This window comes from Bos taurus, chromosome 23 (genome assembly GCF_002263795.3).
Source record: "Bos taurus isolate L1 Dominette 01449 registration number 42190680 breed Hereford chromosome 23, ARS-UCD2.0, whole genome shotgun sequence".
Classification (NCBI taxonomy): Eukaryota; Metazoa; Chordata; class Mammalia; order Artiodactyla; family Bovidae; genus Bos; species Bos taurus.
In genome coordinates this window covers 29,193,721-29,214,413 of record NC_037350.1, presented here as the reverse complement: position 1 = coordinate 29,214,413, position 20,693 = coordinate 29,193,721, and the positions used below count along the sequence as shown (strand labels likewise).

General features: G+C 38.8%; 1 protein-coding gene and 2 pseudogenes across 1 annotated transcript; all 3 read left to right on the top strand.

Annotated features, from left to right (window-relative positions):
- OR12D22P (olfactory receptor family 12 subfamily D member 22, pseudogene) lies at positions 2,323-3,249 on the top strand (annotated as a pseudogene).
- Positions 5,861-7,081, top strand: LOC100300439 (putative olfactory receptor 1F2; annotated as a pseudogene).
- A 2,554-nt stretch (positions 7,082-9,635) lies between these two features.
- OR12D2G (olfactory receptor family 12 subfamily D member 2G) lies at positions 9,636-12,071 on the top strand (the record flags this gene model as incomplete). Its single annotated transcript, XM_002697404.2, has 2 exons — positions 9,636-10,568; positions 12,042-12,071. Coding segments are annotated over exons 1-2 (963 nt in total), but the record flags the coding sequence as incomplete, so codon positions are not given.
- Positions 12,072-20,693: the final 8,622 nt, after the last annotated feature.

Below are 20,693 nucleotides of genomic sequence, written 5' to 3'. Positions count from 1 at the left end.
CCACCGCAATGAGAAGCCCGTGCAACCACAACGAGGGAGTAGTCTGGGCTCACCACAGCTGGAGAAAGGCTGCGCACAGCAGTGAAGAATCAGTGAGGCCAAAAATAAACAAATCAAATTTTTAAAAAAACACCAACAGTGAAGTGTCAGACTCAGAAGGAACAACAGCATTACCGCTTCTCCTCATTCCCCTCTTTTGTATTCCATAGAACCACAGTAATAAATGAGTAGAATACCTAAACGATAATCATCTTTCTGTGCAGATCAATAGGATGTGACTGGCGCTCATTCCTTAAGTGTCATGGCCCAATGTCCTTCCATTTTATATAGAATTCTCCCAGAGCAGTCCCCAAGAGGAGAAAGTGTATCCATACCTCTGTCCCAGGAAGTGACAGAATATTTTAGAGAGTGCGATACTAAGTGAAGTAAGTCAGAGAGTGAGAAGTATCATATGACATCCCCTGTAAGTGGACTCTCAAAGAAATGATACAAATGAAGCTACTTCTGGAACAGAAAGAGACTCACAAACTTAGAAAATGAACTTACAGGTGCCAGGGGAAGGGATAGTTAGGGACTTTGGTATGGTTGTGTACACACTGCTATATTTAAAATGTATAACCAACAAGAACCTATTGCATGGCACACGGAACTCAGTGTTATGTGCCGGCCAGGATGCGAGGGGAATTTGGAAGAGAAGAATGGATACATTTACTTGTATGACCTGACTCCCTTCACTCTTCATGTGAAACTACCACAGCATTGTTAATTGGCTATACTCCAATTAAAAATAGAAAGTTTAAAGTTTCGGGGAAAAAAAGAAAACGTAGGCCATTGAGACCTATACTGTCTGTGATTCTTAAACTAAGAAAGAAGTACAGTAAGGAAAGAAAATTAGAATGCTGAAAAAAAAACAAAAATGGAACTCAAGACAGGAGATCCCCAAGGAGAATTCTCTCATACTGCAGGTATAGAAAGAGCCTCCCAAACCCCAGGGATATTCTCTCTCAGGGTTTGTCTGAAGATCTGTGGAACATAAAAGACAGGCAGAATTTCAGAAAGAAGAGGTTTTGGAAGATGAAGAGCTTATATACTTTGTCCCAATATAAGTTGTCCCTTCAAATATATTTTTACTCTTTATTTTTCTCAATGTTTTTCTATTATTTACTTTACAGGAGTGTCAACCTGGTAAGCTTTCTTAGCAGTGAACTTGAACACTCAAACAGGTAGGAGAATGAGCCAGGAGACAGGCTGGGGAGTTGCACTTATTGTCTGCCTTCTTGCTAGTATTGAAGTTGAATGCCCAGGATTTCGGGCTAGTTTCCTATCTTATGATGGACTCCCCATTGTGTTTGTGGATTATGAAGGCTCTTTACTGCCTACATTTTTATTGCCTTTCTAAGTGTTCTGCAGAGTAAATATGTGATCTTTAAATATTCGGGATGCAGTGAAATAAATCATTTGGTACATAAAGTCTGATTACTATTATCTTTAGATGTTAGGAAATGGTTCTCTTCCCCAAGGATTTTTGAAATAATTTTGTTTTGAGGGTAGAGAACCAAAAATGATATTTGGCATATCATGCATTTCTTAAGCAGGAGTGATAAAGTTTAATAATATAAAAACATTCATGGTTATCAAGGAAAGCTACTCTGAATACCTGGAAGCCAGCCTTCAATAAAGGTGAAATAATGGGTAGATATTTACTCAAAATTTTTTCTAGCTATAAGGGTGAGAATCCCATGGGATTGCTAGAAAAGTTCCCTACTGAATTCACTTTTTAATTCTAGTCACATCAACTCTTTTTCTTCTCCTTTCAAGGATTTCCCAAACTTAAAATGTATCCTTTTTATAGAAAGCATTCCATGGTTTGCATCTCTATTTCAATTTCCTTAGAGCTCTTACTCTTCTCTCTTTGTTTATTTCTCTTAAGTACATCAAATGAGTTCTTACTTTGTTAAGAAAAAGCAGCGTAGTGGACTATTTAAAAATTGACTCTCTGTTAGATCCTAGGATGATAAAACACAAGTGTTATTAGAGAAGACGGTAGGCTGGCAACATGCTCTGAATCCCTGGAAGAAAGAAAAATATTGATAAATCTAATTTTTTAAAAGTGTTTGAGTAACAGTCCACAAACACCATGTAACTTCAATATTTAATAATCTAGTGGTCCAAATATTGTACAACCTGTGATGCTGGGACTATTTAAACAGCAATGCTCTCTATCTCAAAATATTATTGTCTGGGTGAGAAAATTCTCAGCAGGAGGACTCCGGTCCCCATCAGAGAAGGCATTCCATGTTATTTTGTCTTTTCTTTCAAGTGATGCTGAATCGAACATCGGTCACTGAATTCCTCCTCCTGCCAGTGACAGACATCCAAGTACTGCAGCCTGTTCTCTTTGTGCTTTTCCTTGCAATTTACATTGTCAATGTGGCTGCGAATGGAGCCATCCTGATGGTTGTCACCTCTGATCCAAGACTCCATTCCCCTATGTATTTTTTCCTGGGAAACCTGGCATGTATAGATATCTGTTTCTCCACAGTGAGTCTGCCAAAGATGCTGGAGAACTTCCTCTCTACACACAAAGCAATTTCTTTCTTGGGCTGCATAAGCCAGCTTCATTTCTTCCACTTCATGGGCAGCACAGAGGCCATGTTGCTGGCCATGATGGGCTTTGACCGCTTTGTGGCTATCTGCAAACCACTTCATTATACTCGTGTCATGAACCATCAAGTCTGTATCCAGATGGCTGTCACTGTCTAGATCATTGGTTTTTTCCATGCCCTGCTGCACTCAGTAATGACCTCTCGCTTAAACTTCTGTGGTTCCAACCAGATTAATCACTTCTTCTGTGATATTAAGCCATTGCTCAAGTTGGCCTGTGGGAACACTGAGCTCAACTGGTGGCTGGTCAATAATGTCACAGGTACAATTGCCACAGGTGCATGCTTTCTAACATTCCTGTCCTATTTCTATATTATTATCTATCTTTTCTTCAAGACCCACTCTTGCAGCATGCTTCGTAAAGCACTGTCTACGTGTGCCTCCCACTTCGTGGTAGTTGTTCTTTTCCACATCCCTGGTGTTTTTGTTTACATTCATCCTGCCTCAAGTAGCTCCATGGACCAGGATCAGATCAGTGCCCTTATGTTCAATGGGGTCACTCCTGTGCTAAATCCACTGATCTATACTTTGAGGAACAAGGAAGTAAAGAGGGCCTTGAGGAGGGTGATTTCAAGGAGTCAATGACTTGAAGAAATCTAGAGAATTTTCTCAGGCATAAATCAACAGGCAATGAGAAACTGGAGATATGGAATTATACTGCTTGTCAGAGTATTTACTATCTGTGAAACAAAAGGAACTGTCTAAAAGAATAATAAATGGAAAAGTCCAAAAGTCATGTTAAACAATGCATGCCTATATAATATAAGGAAAACTAGAATAATTGTGATACTGAACATTGAATTTGATTGTTGAATTTGTTTTGGAGATATCAGGTGATAAAAATGATTTGTTATCTATTTTTTTGTGTTCTTGAATAAAATCAGATACAGAAATTTGCCTCAATTACTCATACGTCATATAGTTGGATAGTACTTAAGTATGTTTACCTATGTGTTCCCTGCAAGTTAACATATCATAATGTAAATAATAAAATTATACTGTTTCAGAGACTTCTCTGGTGGCCCAGTGGTTAAGACTCCAAGCTCCCAGTGCAGAAGATACAGGTTCAGTCCCTAATCAGGAAATTAAGATCCCACATGTTGCATGGCACAGCCAAAAAAATAAAATAATTTTTAAAAATTATTACACTTTAAATTAAACTGTTTTCTTAAACTGCTACACTTTAAGGATTTTAATTTAGGGCCATGGACTCCACAAGAAAGAAAATGTAAACTCACATATGAGTTAAAGGACATTTTTAAGCAGTATGTCATGATTTTTTTCTCTAAGCAGAGAGGCAAGTAATTAAAATAAACAGTAGTCTGAGTTCTAATTAATATAGGTAATGTAACTAATGGTTTAGCTAAAGAGTTTTGTGAACTCTGACTCCAAAGATATTTAATAATTCAATTGAATAACCTGTCAAAGATCACTGTAAAATATTGTTCAAAGTGGAGTCAGCTTGAAAAAATCTCAGGAATATCTTTCTAGTTCATTATTGTTATTTTCCCCTCAATTTCTGGTCATGGAAAATTGAGTTTCAAAATTCTTCCTTTTTATTTAGCTTTTTGATTTCTATACTTATTTTCACAGACTGTAACATGATATATTATGATGTAATACCAATGAAATATGCTGCTGCTGCCACTACTAAGTTGCTTCAGTCGTGTCTGACTCTGTGTGACCCCATAGATAGCAGCCAACCAGCCTCCCCCATCCCTGGGATTCTCCAGTCAAGAACGCTGAAGTGGGTTGCCATTTCCTTCTCCAATGCATGAAAGTGAAAAGGGAAAGTGAAGCCGCTCAGTCGCGTCCAACTCTTAGCGACCCCAAGGACTGCAGCCTACCAGGCTCCGCCATCCATGGGATTTTCCAGGCAAGAGTACTGGAGTGGGTTGCCATTGCCTCCTCCAATGAAATAGGAAGAATTCACAAAAAGTTTTTGTATTGTTTTTCTTATCTGTCACCAAACTTATACCAAGTGAAAACTATTAAATAGTAATTGCAGAAGTATTTTTGGAGCTAATTGACAAGAATTACTATGTTTCTCACTTTCTAAGTTCCTAGAAATGCCACTGGACCTGAAACCATGGTGAGGGCCAGCACTGAAAACTATTTAGAGATACAGAATGCTATGGCAGTTCAGTGATGAAGAGTCTGCACTTTCACTCTCGAGGGTCCGGGTTCAATCCCTGGCTAGGAAACTAAGATACCACAGAGCCAGACAGCACAGCCAAAAATAAATACATTAAATAGAGATACAGACAAGTAAGACTGTAAAAGAATATTTTGAGCTGATAGACTATTCAAATTGTTTACATTCACTTTTGTAAATCCAAAGAATTTGGTTCTGATCTTACTCACATGTTTCTTCTATCCTCCAATTCTACCCTCTTTGGCCTCTTAATTTCAGTTTTGTTAATAAAAGACTATATGTGGGGGCAAGATATCTTACACTCTGGACTGTCTCAGAATTTCTGTTGAACAAAATTTTTGACATAATCCAACCTACATGGAGGCTGTAAACTATAGAGGAGTACATGATTACCTATAGCTGCATGATACACTGTCACCCTAAACACAGAAGGTTAAACACTTATTTAATTCAACCGCATTATTTTGTGATCCAGAAATTGGGAAGAGTACAGCAGGGAAGCACTGACTCTGTTTAATGATGTTACAGGTCTCAACTGAGATGACTTTATTTATAGATGTATGAAAATAATTTGATCAACTGTGATATATTTTCACGACAGAAATTCTCAGAACAATAAAAATAAAAGGACATGTATAACAGTTTATGCCTGTATGTCAGTCTCTTCCAACTATTCTTACTTAAGGAGACAGGGCAGTAATGAGGCAGAAATTGTGAAGTTTTAAGTAATCTTTCTAATTTTATTTCCAAATCAATATTCGGCTTCTGCTTAATTGTTGATTTTATTCCTCAACCCTCTCTATAGGAAATTTTCTCAAGAAAAAATTTCTCCAGGTTTTTCTCTAATGAGTAACTGTGGGAAAAATTGAGATCTAGTTTCTTAGCAAGTTTAATTACTTTTATCTTTTTAAAATTGAATTATGGTTTTTTTACAATATTATCCTACTATCAAGTGTACAGCATAGTCATTCATTATTTTTACAGATTATGCTCCATTAAAAGTTATTACAGGATAATCACTATAATTCTATCTGCTACACAATGTATCCTGGTTGCTTATCTCTTTTCCTTTTTTTTTTTTTTTTTTCTCTTTTCCTTTTTAATGGATAAGCAACAAGGATATATTGTGTAGCACAGAGAATTATATTATTATATTACCTTTCCTTTTTATTTATTTCTATTTATTATTATTATTATTATTTTTAGGCTTCCCTCATAGTTCAGTTTGTAAAGAATGCGCCTGCAATGCAGGAGTCCCTGGTTTTACCCCTGCGTTGGGAAAATGTGCTGGAGAAGGGATAGGCTACCCACACCAATATTCTCAGGCTTCACTTATGGCTCAGCTGGTAAACAATCTGCCCACAATGCGGGAGACTGGGGTTCCATCTCTGGGTTGGGGAAGATCCCCTGGAGAAGGGAAAGGCTACCCACTCCAGTATTCTGGCCTGGAGAATTCCATGGACTATATAGTCCCTGGGATTGCAAAGAGTAGGACATGACTGAGCAAATTTTCACTTTTTTTTTTAAGTTCTATTTTTATTGGAGTATAGCCGATTAACAATGTTATGTAGGTTTCAGGTAGACAGCAAAGGGACTCAGCCATACATATATCTGTATTCATTCTTCCCCAAACTCTCCTCCCATTCAGGCTACCACGTAACACTGAGCAGCGATCCATGTGGTAGAGATCAATCTCTCTCTCTCTCTGGCCCAATTATATTTCTTTGCAGTTTGCTGATATGGACAACCTGCTTTTGACTGTCATGGCTATCGACTGCTACGCAGCCATCTGCCATCCTCTGCACTATACACTCCTAATGACTCCTTGCAGATGAGCACTACTGGTGGGTGGGTCAGGGGGAATGGCCCATTCCAACTCTTTGACCCAAACCTTCATGCTAACCTATCATTCTATACTAATCTAGAGACGCCTCATTTTTTGTGTGTAATTTTAAACCTCTCTTAAGGCTTTCCTGCTCTGATGCCCACCTCAGTGAGGACCTGATGATTGTTCTGACAGGACTCTGAGGAATCAGCCCTCTCTTCTGCATCATAAGCTCTTATGCCCATATATTCCTTGCTGTAGCTTGGGTGCCATCAGCACAGGGGAAAAAGAAAGCCCTGGCCACATGCACCTCCCATCTCTCCATGCTCATCCTCTTCTATAGATCGCTCTTTGCCACCTACCTGAAGTCCCCATGTCACGGGGGAGTGGAAGAAATGAAGCTGGCTATGCATCTGAAGAAGGAAATTGCTTTGTGAGTAGAGACAGAGTCTTTCAGCAATTTTGGCATCCCTTTAAAGATGTAGAGAGTGTCAAGAAAGGACAGAAATACAAACATGTGAAATCAGAACAATAACTTAAACAGTGAGCACACAATAATTATTTATTTGTATTATATTCATGGCATACTATAACAAGCAATTATTGTGATGAATATATAATGAGCTGCAATGCAACAAAAATGAACTGTGATAGATGGACAAAGTACATGGCATACAACAATAATTACAATGCTTGGATCCATGTCAATTGCATATAGGTATTCCTTGGATGAAGCGGAGAGAATATTGTTACCTAAAGCGTACAGCAATAAGTGAAGATACACATTGGAGAGACCAGCCTCAGTCTCCTAGAGATAAATTTGAGCTTTGGGGATACCAAAATTGAAAAAAAAATATTTAAATGTTACTACCAGCAATGAATACTCAGATTTAGAAGGCACAAAAGCAATACTACTTCTTCCTAGTCCTCTTTTTTGTTTTCCATAGAATCACAGGAATAAATGAGTATAATATTTTAATGATAATCAATTTCTGTATGGATCATTGGGATATGACTGGCCCTCATTCCTTAACTGTCATTGTCCGATTTCCTTCCATTTTTCCATGGAAGTCCTCAACATGAGAAAGTGTATCCAAATCTCTGTCCCAGGAAATGAAAGGTAATTAAAGAAATCCTGAGGCCCTTGAGAACTGTACTGTCTGTGGTTATGAAACTAAGAAAGAAACAGAGTAAGGAAGGAAAATAAGGAAAAAAATGGAACTCAAGATCGAAATTCCCCAAGGAGAATTCTCTTATATTGCAGGTATAGAAAGGTAACTTGTTTATTCTTTCAATAATCCTCCCAAACCCCAGGGACACTCTCTCTCAGGCTTTGAATATGTCAAGATCTGTGGATCATAAAAGACAGGCAGAATTTCAGAAAGAAGAGATTTCAGAAGATGAAGAGTTTATGTTGTAATTCCAGTATAAACTATCACATCAAATATTTTTCTACTCTTTATTTTTCAAAAATTTTTCTACTATTTACTTTTCAGAAGTGTCAACCTGATAAGCCTTCTTAGCTATGAATTTGAACACTCAATCAGGTAGGAGAATGAACCAGGAGACAGGCTGGGGAGTTGCCCATATCCTCTGTCTTCTTGTTTAGACCTGTTGCCTATCTTACCATGAACCTTGTCTTTGTGGATTATGAAGACTCTTTGTTGCCTACATTTTTATTGCCATATCTCTAGATAGTCTCCAAAGTAAATATGTAATTGATAAATATTCAAGATGCAGTGAAATAAATATTTGGTACAGAAAATCTCATTGTTATTTTCTTTAAATGTTAGGAAAAGATTTTTCCCCCAAGGGAATTTTTTTTATGTAATTTTCTTTTGCAAGCAGAGAATCAAAAACGATGTTTGACATATGTGTATCTTGATCAGGAGTGATAAAGTTTAACAGTATACAAAATATACATGGCTATCAAGGAAGGCTACTCTGAATTCCTGAAGCCATCTTTACAAAAAAGATGTGCAGCGTCCAGCATAGCAGGTGAGGAAGACCTGAAACCCGGGGGTGGGGGGGCACATAATGAAAAAACAGATGCATATATTTGGCAAGCGGAGAGTCAGGGGGCCCTCCTGCTCTCCATGGCAGGAAGACAAGATGGCTCCTTTCAGCCCTCACTTTTATTGGCACAAGTCCCATGAGATCATTAGGAAATAGCTATACTGGGGAGTTTGATCAGCACACCATCAAGAGGGAGTAAAATTAAGGCTCTGCTGTTAATCAGGAACATCTTGCTTGGTTTCCATGAGGACGGACACAGGGGCAGCCAGTGAAGCCGAGCAGAGAGCACGGCCAGCTCCACATATGTCCATCGGGCATGCTTCCTAGGACAATCTCGGGGGCGCGGTTTGCCGCACCCTCCTGCCATGGGGCAGGTTCTGATCTCTGCCCTGCCAGGCTGCAACAAAGATGTAATAAAGGTTAGATAATTTCTCAAAATTTTCTCTAGCTACAAAAGTAATAATCCCTGGGGATCTCTGGAAATGTTCCCTAGTTGATTCACTTTTTTATTCTAGTCAAATCAAATCTTTCTCCTTTCATAGATTTCCCAAACTTTGAATGATTCCTTTTTATACGAAGTGTTCCAATGTCTGCATCTCGATTCAGATTTCCTTATAGCTCTTATTATTCTCTCATTGTCTATTTTTCTTAAGTAAAAACTTCAGGTGGTTTCTTCCTAGGTCAAGAGATAGCACTGTGGTGGAGTGCTTAAAATTTACCTGCTTTTGGAGTTGATTTAGGATGATAAAAGGCAAGTTGTATCAGAGAAGATGATAGTCTGGCTAAAGAAAGTCTGGCATTTTTCTTTCCTGGAAGAAAGAAAAATATCAATGATAAATCTAATTCTTAAAAGGTTTGAGTAACAGTCCATAACCAACACGTGACCTTATTTAAATAGCAATTCCTCAAAATATTATTGTCTAGATGGGAAAATCTTCAGCTGTGGGACTGTTCCCATCAGAGATCGCATTCCATATGTTATTTTGTCTTTTCTTTCAAGTGATGATGAATCGAACATCAGTCACTGAATTTCTCCTCCTGGGAGTGACAGACATCCAAGTACTGCAGCCTGTTCTTTTCCTGATTTTCCTTGCAACTTACATTGTCAATGTGGCTGGGAATGCAGCCATCCTGATGGTGGTCATCTCTGATCCAAGACTTCATTCTCCTATGTATTTTTTCCTGGGAAACCTGTCATGTCTAGATATCTGCTACTCCACAGTGACTCTGCCAAAGATGCTGGAGAACTTCCTCTCTACACACAAAGCAATTTCTTTCTTGGGCTGCATAAGCCAGCTTCATTTCTTCCACTTCCTGGGCAGCACAGAGTCCATGTTGCTGGCCGTGATGGGTTTTGACCGCTTTGTGGCTATCTGCAAACCACTTCGTTACCCCCTTTTCATGAGTCATCAGGTCTGTGTCCAGATGGCTATCACTGTCTGGATTATTGGGTTTTTCCATGCCCTGCTGCACTCAGTAATGACATCTCGCTTAAACTTCTGTGGTTCCAACCATATCCATCACCTCTTCTGTGATGTTAAGCCATTGTTGGAGTTGGCCTGCGGGAACACTGAGCTCAATGAGTGGCTGCTCAATACTGTCACTGGGACCTTTGCCATTGGCCCATTTTTTCTAACACTTCTATCTTATTCCTACATTATTATCTATCTTTTTTTCAAGACCCATTCTTGCAGCATGCTCCATAAAGCACTGTCTACTTGTGTCTCCCACTTCATGGTAGTTGTTCTTTTCTATGCTCCCGTAGTTTTCACTTATATTCGTCCTGCCACAGGTAGCTCTGTGGAGCAGGAACGGATCATTGCCATTATGTACAGCGTGGTCACTCCTGTGCTAAATCCAATGATCTATACTTTGAGAAACAAGGAAGTGAAGGGGGCCTTGAGGAGAGCGACCAGTAGAAGATTCTGACCTGAAGTCTAGAGAATTCTTCTGAGGCACAAATATAAAGGGGCAATGAGAAAATTGACATGTGAAGTTATACTGCTTTTCTAATTGTTTACATTTGAAAAAGCAGAAGGAAGTATATAAAGGAAATGTAAATGGGTAAATCCAGTATATTTTGTTAAATAATGCATTTCTAGATAATATAATGGAAACTTAAACAAACAGACATGGAATCTTAATGCTGAATCTGTTTAGGAGATATCAATTGATGAAACTGATTTGTTATGTATTCTTTTGTGTTCTTGAATAAATTTACATACAGAAATTTGTCTTAGTTCCCCATGCACTCTGTAGTTGAATAATGTTTAGGTCTGTTTACCTGTGTGTTCCCTGTAAGTTTATATATCAAAATGTGAACAATAAAAGTCTTATGCTGTAATATTTTAAGGTATTGCTTTAATGGCCCTGATTACTCAACCTGAAAAATAAATGGTAACTCACATATGAGCCAAAGGATATTTTTAAGTGATAAATCATATATGTCATGATTTGTTTTTCTCCAATCCGGAAGCAAGTAAGTACTTAAAGCAAAACATATTTTGAGTATTAATTAACAGAAATAAAATAACCAATGGTTTATATAAAGAATTTTGTGAACTCTGACTCCAAATATGTTCTATAAGTCAATTGGACCACCTGTCAAAGATAATTGCAAAATATTATTATAAGTGGAGGCATTTAAAAAAAATGTCTCGGGACTACCTTTCTTGCCCATTGGTATATTTTCCCCTCAATTTTTGGTCTCTTGAAAATTGAGTTTCAAGACTTTGAAATATCACTGATTATGATATTACCTTATATCATATATAATTATGATTATAATTATGATATTACATCATATTATATCACACTGTAATCTGTGAAAGTAAATATAGAAATCAAAAAGAAAATATATTAAATGGAAAAGTCTTGAAACTGAATTTTCAAGAGATCAAAAATTGAGGGGAAAATATACCAATGGGCAAGAAAGGTATTTCCGAGACTTTTTTAAAGCTGCCTCCATTTATAACAATATTTTGCAACTTTCTTTGACAGGTGGTCCAATTGATTTATCATTCAAGTATGATCTAAATCAAATCCCTTACGATTATACAGTGGAAGTGAGAAATAGATTTAAGGGCCTAGATCTGGTAGATAGAGTGCCTGATGAACTATGGAATGAGGTTCGTGACATTGTACAGGAGACAGGGATCAAGACCATCCCCATGGAAAAGAAATGCAAAAAAGCAAAATGGCTGTGTGGGGAGGCCTTGCAAATAGCTGTGAAAAGAAGAGAAGCAAAAAGCAAAGGAGAAAAGGAAAGATATAAGCATCTGAATGCAGAGTTCCAAAGAGTAGCAAGAAGAGATAAGGAAGTCTTCCTCAACAATCAATGCAAAGAAATAGAGGAAAACAACAGAATGGGAAAGACTAGAGATCTCTTCAAGGAAATTAGAGATACCAAGGGAACATTTCAAGCAAAGATGGGCTCGATAAAGGACAGAAATGGTATGGACCTAACAGAAGCAGAAAATATGAAGAAGAGGTGCAAGCATACACAGAAGAACTGTACAAAAAAGACTTTCATGACCCAGATAATCATGATGGTTTGATCACTGACCTAGAGCCAGACATCTTAGAATGTGAAGTCAAGTGGGCCTTAGAAAGCATCACTACGAACAAAGCTAGTGGAGGTGATGGAATTCCAGTTGAGCTATTTCAAATCCTGAAAGATAATGCTGTGAAAGTGCTGCACTCAATATGCCAGCAAATTTAGAAAACTCAGCAGTGGCCACAGGACTGGAAAAGGTCAGTTTTCATTCCAATCCCAAAGAAAGGCAATGCCAAAGAAAGCTCAAACTACCGCACAATTGCACTCATCTCACAGGCTAGTAAAGTAATGCTCAAAATTCTCCAAGCCAGGCTTCAGCAATATGTGAACCGTGAACTTCCTGATGTTCAAGCTGGTTTTAGAAAAGGCAGAGGAACCAGAGATCAAATTGCCAACATCCTCTGGATCACGGAAAAAGCAAGAGAGTTCCAGAAAAACATCTATTTCTGCTTTATTGATTATGCCAAAGCCTTTGACTGTGTGGATCACAATAAACTGTGGAAAATTCTGAAAGAGATGGGAATACCAGACCATCTGAGCTGCCTCTTGAGAACCTGTATGCAGGTCAGGAAGCAACAGTTAGAACTGGACATGGAACAACAGACTGGTTCCAAATAGGAAAAGGAGTACGTCAAGGCTGTATATTGTCACCCTGCTTATTTAACTTATATGCAGAGTACATCATGAGAAACGCTGGACTGGAAGAAACACAATTGGAATCAAGATTTCCGGGAGAAATATCAATAACCTCAGATATGCAGATGACATCACCCTTATGGCAGAAATGAAAGTGAAAGAGGAGAGTGAAAAAGTGGGCTTAAAGTTCAACATTCAGAAAACGAAGATCATGGCATCCGGTCCCATCACTTCATGGGAACTAGATAGGGAAACAGTGGAAACAGTGGCAGAATTTATTTTCTGGGGCTCCAAAATCACTGCAGATGGTGACTGCAGCCATGAAATTAAAAGACAGTTACTCCTTGGAAGGAAAGTTATGACCAACCTAGATAGCATATTCAAAAGCAGAGACATGACTTTGCCAACAAAGGTCCATCTAGTCAAGGCTATGGTTTTTCCAGTAGTCATGCATGGATGTGAGAGTTGGACTGTGAAGAAAGCTGAGCACAGAAGAATTGATGCTTTTGAACTGTGGTGTTGGAGAAGACTCTTGAGAGTCCCTTGGACTGCAAGGAGATCCAGCCAGTCCATTCTGAAGGAGATCAGCCCTGGGATTTCTTTGGAAGGAATGATGCTAAAGCTGAAACTCCAATACTTTGGCCACCTCATGCGAAGAGTTGACTCATTGGAAAAGACTCTGATGCTGGGAGGGACTGGGGGCAGGAGGAGAAGGGGACGACAGAGGATGAGATGGCTGGATGGAATCACTGACTCGATGGACGTGAGTCTAAGTGAACTCCGGAATTTGGTGATGGACAGGGAGGCCTGAGGTGCTGCGATTCATGGGGTCGCAAAGAGTCGGACACGACTGAGCGACTGAACTGAACTGAACTGAACTAAATATCAGTGAAATAAGAAAAACTGATCCAAAATTTCTCTGGTTTTCCTTACCTGTCATCAAGCTTATAATACGTGAAAACTATTAAATAGTAATTTCTGAAGTATTTTTGGAGTTAATAGACAAGAATTACTATGTTCCTCACTTTCTATCACATTCAGGGAGATCCAGACCGCCGTGCGCTTGCTGCTACCTGGGGAGCTGGCCAAGCATGCCATGTCTGAGGGCACTAAGGCTGTTACCAAGTATACCAGCTCCAAGTAAATATAATATGCCTTGCCGCTGTTAACAGAGAAGGTAATGGCACCCCACTCCAGTACTCTTACCCGCAAAATCCCATGGGCAGAGGAGCCTGGTGGGCTGTAGTCCATGGGGTCACTAAGAGTCGGACACAACTGACAACTTCACTTTCACCCTCCAAGTTCTTAGAAGAGTCACTGGACCTGAAACCATGGGGAGTGCCAGCACTTACAACTATTAGAAATACAGGATTTCCTGGTGTCCCTGGAGTGGTTAGGACTATGCACTTCCACTGCCAAGGGCTGAGGTTCAATCCCTGGTTAGGGAACTAAGATTCCACAAGCTGGGCAGCACAACCACAGGAAAAAAAAATAATAATAAGTAACTAAAATAGAGATAAATACAGGTAAGAATATAGGAGGATATTTTGAGGTTACGGACTGATCGTTCACATTGTTTACATTCACTTTTGTAGATCCAAAGAATTTGGTTCTAATCTTACTCACATGGTTCTTCAACTCTACCTTCTTTGGTCCAGTTTTGTTTCAGTGACAAAACAGTGACGATTCCAGTTTTGTTTATAAAACAAAGTGTTTGGGAAGAAGGCATCTTAACCCTGAACTGTCTCAGACCAGAATTTCTATGGATCAGAATTTTTTACATAATCTAACCTTCATAGAGACTAAACTATAGAGGAGCGCATGGCTACCTACGGCTGCATGACACACTGTTTCCCAAAATACAGAAGTTTAAACACATTTAATTAAGCTGCATTATTCTGTGGTTCAGAAATGGGAAAGGGTAGAGCAGGGAGACACTAACTCCATTTAATATATTTCAGGTCTCAACTGAGATGACTTTATCAATAGATGTATGAAAATAATTTTATAAACTTCAATATATTTTATGACAAAAGTTCAGAGCACTAAAAATAAAAGGACACATATGATAGAGTGTAGCTGTATATCAGTCTCTTCAAGTTATTCTTACATAAGGAGACAGAGCAGTGAATAGTAGAAGTTCTGCATTTTAAGTAATTTTTCTAAGGTACTTCCAAATCAATGTTAGGCTTCTGTTTAATTGTTAAGTTTCATCCTCAACCCTATCTATAGGAAACTTTCTCAACAGAAAATTCCTCTAGGTTTTTCACTAATGAGTAACTTTGGGAACTGAGTCTCTAAGGCCATAAAGATTTCTTTTGCAGCCAAACTCTTTCAGGTCCCAAGAGAAATGAAGATTGATAATGCTCAGCTCCTAAATGCATTGTCTTTAGCTGGTACATCAGAGTATTCCAAGCCCTAAAATTCTTTGTTCTTTCCCATCCACCTGCCAATAACATTGGATAGAATGAATATTTCTAAGGTCATCACTTATGGAATAAAGATTAGAGAAACCAGAGGCAAGGGTTGAAGATGTCATGTGGCAAATGGAGTAATGGAATCAGCTTTCAAAATGGACCATAGAGAGTTCAAGTTCCATACTTGGTGGGCTACATAACATAGAAAGTCTCTTTTGATTTGTGTATCTGTTTCCAAGGCAGTATATAAATCAAACCAGCTGAAAGAACATATCTTAAATGGTAAAATTGCTATTGTAGAAATGTTTAGTTGGAAATTAAATATATATGTCTAGAGTTAGAAAAATAAGTTGAAATTAAAGGTATAATTTGAAAGCTATGTGTTTATAGATATATGAAACACAAAAGACAGAAAAGAGGAGAGGTACAAAAGTGAATAAGAAGAAGGAAGAGCAGCAAGCAGCCAAGGAGACTGAAAACAAGTCTGCACTGGAAAGTGAGAGCTTGGTGGGTATTCTGAAAGCAAGGTTTTTTTGTTTTTGTTTTTGTTTTTGTTTTAAGTGTTTGAGGTAAGAAGAAAACGATCAAGTCTGTTAAGTGTTACTGAGAGGTCAAGTAATTTAAAGACTGAGAACTGAACTTTGACGTTGACAAGAGTGAATTCAGTGGAATGGTAAGAGCAAAAGTTTGAAGTCAGTTCAAGAGAAGATTAAAGGCAAATAGTTTGAAAGGAATTGGCAGTGAGTAGTGGAGACACTGAGCTTTTTGAAGACTTTGCTCTAAAATCAGGGAAGTGGGCCATCATCTGGAGAAGGCTATGGGAACTCACCAGGTTTAGGGTATGCTCTATCTGAGGCCAAAATTTTAAAGATGGATAGAAAACCCTCATTACTTTGAGGTATTAAAACAGTATTTAGGTAATTTCAGTATTGAGCCACACTTGTCTTGAGACCTAAGGTAAACCATATATTCTCTAGAGTTTTAAATATATATACATATATATAATAGTATAATTCTCTCATTTATATTATAATTGAGAGATGGATATAATATAAACCTAGAGGTGGGTATAACAACAGTGAGACTATTCAGTAATAGTCAAGAAGACACAACCTGAGAGACTTGAAATCTGAGAATTATGGCCCTGTCTGAGCTGAAGAAGTAATATTCTAAAGCGATAAGTGGAGAAGGAAATGGCAACCCACTCCTGTATTCTTGCCTGGAAAATCCCATGGACAGAGGAACCTGGTGGGCTAGAGTCCATGGGGTCCGAAGAGTGGGACACAACTGAGTGACTGAATTGAGAGAAATAAAGGAGTACAGGAAGACTTAATCTTGTAAAAGTGGGAAATCTTTCAGTTCTCAGTAAAAAAGGATAGAGAAAATGAAAGCAAAAAAGACCAATATAGACGATAAAAGAATGTATTTTGCTATATTTGAATTCTACACAGCACATTAATGACATCCACATCATCTGATGTTGGAGAATGATAGAAAAGCAAAGTCTCATGTCCCACCTCAGACCTCTTAAATCAGAACCTCTGGGTGGATCCCAGGAATCTGGGACTTCACTGACTCAGCATATGATCCTTAAGCATGCTAAGGTTTCAGAATCTCTGTTCTCACGTATTTAAAAATGCTTGGATTGAATAAGGAAAGTGTTAAGTCTCTTTATCCTGAGTCAGTGAACACTGGAACATTTAAAGTTTGTTAGAAACAAGGGAGAGATGATACTACCAGTGGAAAAGAAAATGCAACTGTTCCTATCACAAGATTCCTTATAAGATTTTGATTATAGATGCCACAGACTGCAAAAATGTTGAAGATCATCTACCTTATACAACTCATTATTAGCAGACACAAATAAAACTTTTATTCAGGTGTAATTGATTACTTCCAAGAAGCAGAGTATTGTTCATCTCTTCACAGTAGTTGACACAAAGGGCATTTTCTCCTCTACTCACACATGAGAAATACATAGATGTCCTCATGTTTTGAGAGCAACTACTGAACAATAATCCACGGAAACAACCATATACTCATGACCTAGGTGGTGCTTAAAATATTTTAAAGAACCATGATCCCTACTGGGCTCACAGGGGACACTAGTAGTAAATAACCTACATGCAAATGCAGAAGATATAATGTATCTGCAATCCCTAGGTCAGGAAGACCTCCTGGAAGAGGGCATGACAACACACTTCGATATTCTTGCCTGGAGAATCCCATGGACAGAGGAGGCTGGCAGGCTACACTCCATAGGATTGCAAAGAGTCAGATACCACTGAGAGACTTAGCACACATGCACTCATGCATGGTCCCTACTCCCAGGAATTTATACTATAATTGAGAAAAGGAGAATGAATGCTGCTGAGTAATGGAAAATCCTACCTTATTGATAGGAGGATGCAGATGCAGAAGTTCTTGATAAAGAGGCACCAGTGGATATGTGATGCAACATGAAAGAAGATATTAGAAAAATGTACACCAGGGAGAATTAGGCCCAAAGAAGAAAGCCCTAAAATTTATGGCAGATACTGACAGCTTGGATCTTAGCAACTAGAGGTAGAGACAGTGAAGCCTGTTAGCTGCTGGTGAAACTAACTGGGAATGAGTTGACTAGAGAAAGCTCAAAAAGGATAACAATTAAAAAAGTGAGAAAGAGTCTGAAATGAAGGACATTTCATAGGAAATAAAACTTATCATACTTGGTCGCAACTTGATGAAGGAATTAGATGAAGCAATGTTTCCAACCCATGTTACCAGGACAGTTTTTGTAGGAAAGAAATTTTATTCTTGAAATGAAGAAATACTTTTGGGGGAAGACAACCCATCATCCTCTCCTACCTTCACTTACCATTGATTTCATTTTCTGACATATACGATACTTTGTATTCCAAGCACTGGACAGGAAAATCTGATTCAATCTCAGCCATAATGATCCTATCATTTTGTTAGGGAGACCAACATTAACTAAATAACTTAAATATTTAAATAAATGTGATTACATCCTCCATATTACAATTGCAGTAACTACCATGACACCACCCTTATGGCAGACAGTGAAGAGGAACTAAAGAGCCTCTTGATGAAAGTGAAAGAGGAGAGTGGAAAAGTTGGCTTAAAGCTCAACATTCAGAAAACGAAGATCATGGCATCTGGTCCCATCACTTCCTGGGAAATAGATGGGGAAACAGTGGAAACAGTGTCAGACTTTATTTTGGGGGGCTCCAAAATCACTGCAGATGGTGATTGAAGCCAGGAAATTAAAAGACGCTTACTCCTTGGAAGGAAAGTTATGACCAACCTAGATAGCATATTCAAAAGCAGAGACATGACTTTGCCAACAAAGGTCCATCTAGTCAAGGCTATGGTTTTTCCAGTGGTCATGGGTGGATGTGAGAGTTGGACTGTGAAGAAAGCTGAGCACCGAAGAATTGATGTTTTTGAACTGTGGTGTTGGAGAAGACTCTTGAGAGTCCCTTGGACTGCAAGGAGATCCAACCAGTTCATTTTAAAGGAGATCAGTCCTGGGTGTTATTTGGAAGGACTGATGCTAAAGCTGAAACTCCAATACTTTGATCACCCCATGCGAAGAGTTGACCCAGAGGACGGTTCAGGATGGGGAACACGTGTATACCTGTGGCGGATTCATTTTGATATTTGGCAAAACTAATACAATTATGTAAAGTTTAAAAATAAAATAAAATTAAAAAAGAAGAAGAAGAAAAAAAAAAGAAGAAGAGTTGACCCATTGGAAAAGACTCTGATGCTGGGAGGGGTTGGGGGCAGGAGGATAAGGGGACAACAGAGGATGAGATGGCTGGAGGGCATCACCGACTTGATGCACATCCATTTGTGTGAACTCCAGGAGTTGGTGATGGACAAGGAGGCCTGGCGTGCTGCAATTCATGGGGTCACAAAGAGTCAGACATGACTGAGTGACTGAACTGAACTGAACCAAGGTGCCATGAGAACACAGAAAAGGAAGCATTGTCTTAGACAAAGGGGCAATGGAGCATTTTCCTAAGAAAGTTAGAGGTTAGAAGGATGAGCAAGAACTGACTTAAAGCAGAGAATGAACATGGTGTATTAAGGTGATGCAGTGAAGCCAGTGTTGCTGGGGAACAGACGATGAATAGACAGTGAGACACCTCGAGGTCAAAACCAAATGAGCTTTTTAAGACGTGACAGGGTATTTTTCATAAGAGCAATGGTTCTCTGGACATTCATTTTTTAAAATCTAATTTAAATATGGTTGATTTACAATATTGGTTTAATTTCTGCTGTACAGCATAGTGACTCAGTTATACATATTTTATTTTTCATGTTCTTTTCCATTATGGTTTATCAGGGAATATTGAATATGTTCCATGTGCCACATAGTAGGATCTTGGTGTTTATCCATCCTGTACATAATACTTTGCTTTGCTAATCCCAAATGCCCAATACTTACCTCCTCCACCTGTTTCCTCCTCTTCCCGCTCCCCCTTGGCAACCACATGTCTGCTCTTTTTTGTCCCTGCTGTTAGAGGACTTTAGTTCCCTGACCAGGGATTGATCCCCGGCCATGGCAGGCAGTGAGAGCAATGAGTCCTAACTATCGGACTGCAAGGGAACTCGCACAAGCCTGTTCTCTAGTCCTGTGAATCTGTTTCTGTTTCATAGATATGTTCATTTGTGCCATTTTTTAGATTCCACATATAACTGATATCATATGGTATTTGTCTTTCCCTTTCTGATTTACTTCACTTAGTATGATCATCTCTAGGTCAATCTATGTTGCTGCAAATAGCATTATTTCCTTTTTTTAATGACTGAGTAATATTCCATTGCAATAACCTCAGATATGCAGATGACACCACCCATATGGCAGAAAGTGAAGAGGAACTAAAAAGCCTCTTGATGAAAGTAAAAGAGGAGAGTGAAAAGTTGGCTTAAAGCTCAACATTCAGAAAACTAAGATCATGGCATCTGGCCCCATCACTTCCTGGGAAATAGATGGGGAAAGAGTGGAAACAGTGGCAGACTTTATTTTTCTGGGCTCCAAAATCGCTGCAGACGGTGATTGAAGCCATGAAATTAAAGACGCTTACTCCTTGGAAGGAAAGTTATGACCAACCTAGATAGCATATTCAAAAGCAGAGACATGACTTTGCCAACAAAGGTCCGTCTAGTCAAAGCTATGGTTTTTCCAGTGGTCATGGATGGATGTGAGAGTTGGACTGTGAAGAAAGCTGAGCACTGAAGAATTGATGCTTTTGAACTGTGGTGTTGGAGAAGACTCTTGAGAGTCCCTTGGACTGCAAGGAGATCCAGCCAGTCCATTCTAAAGGAGATCAGTCCTGGGTGTTCATTGGAAGGGCTGATGCTAAAGCTGAAACTCCAATACTTTGGCCACCTCATGCAAAGAGTTGACTCATT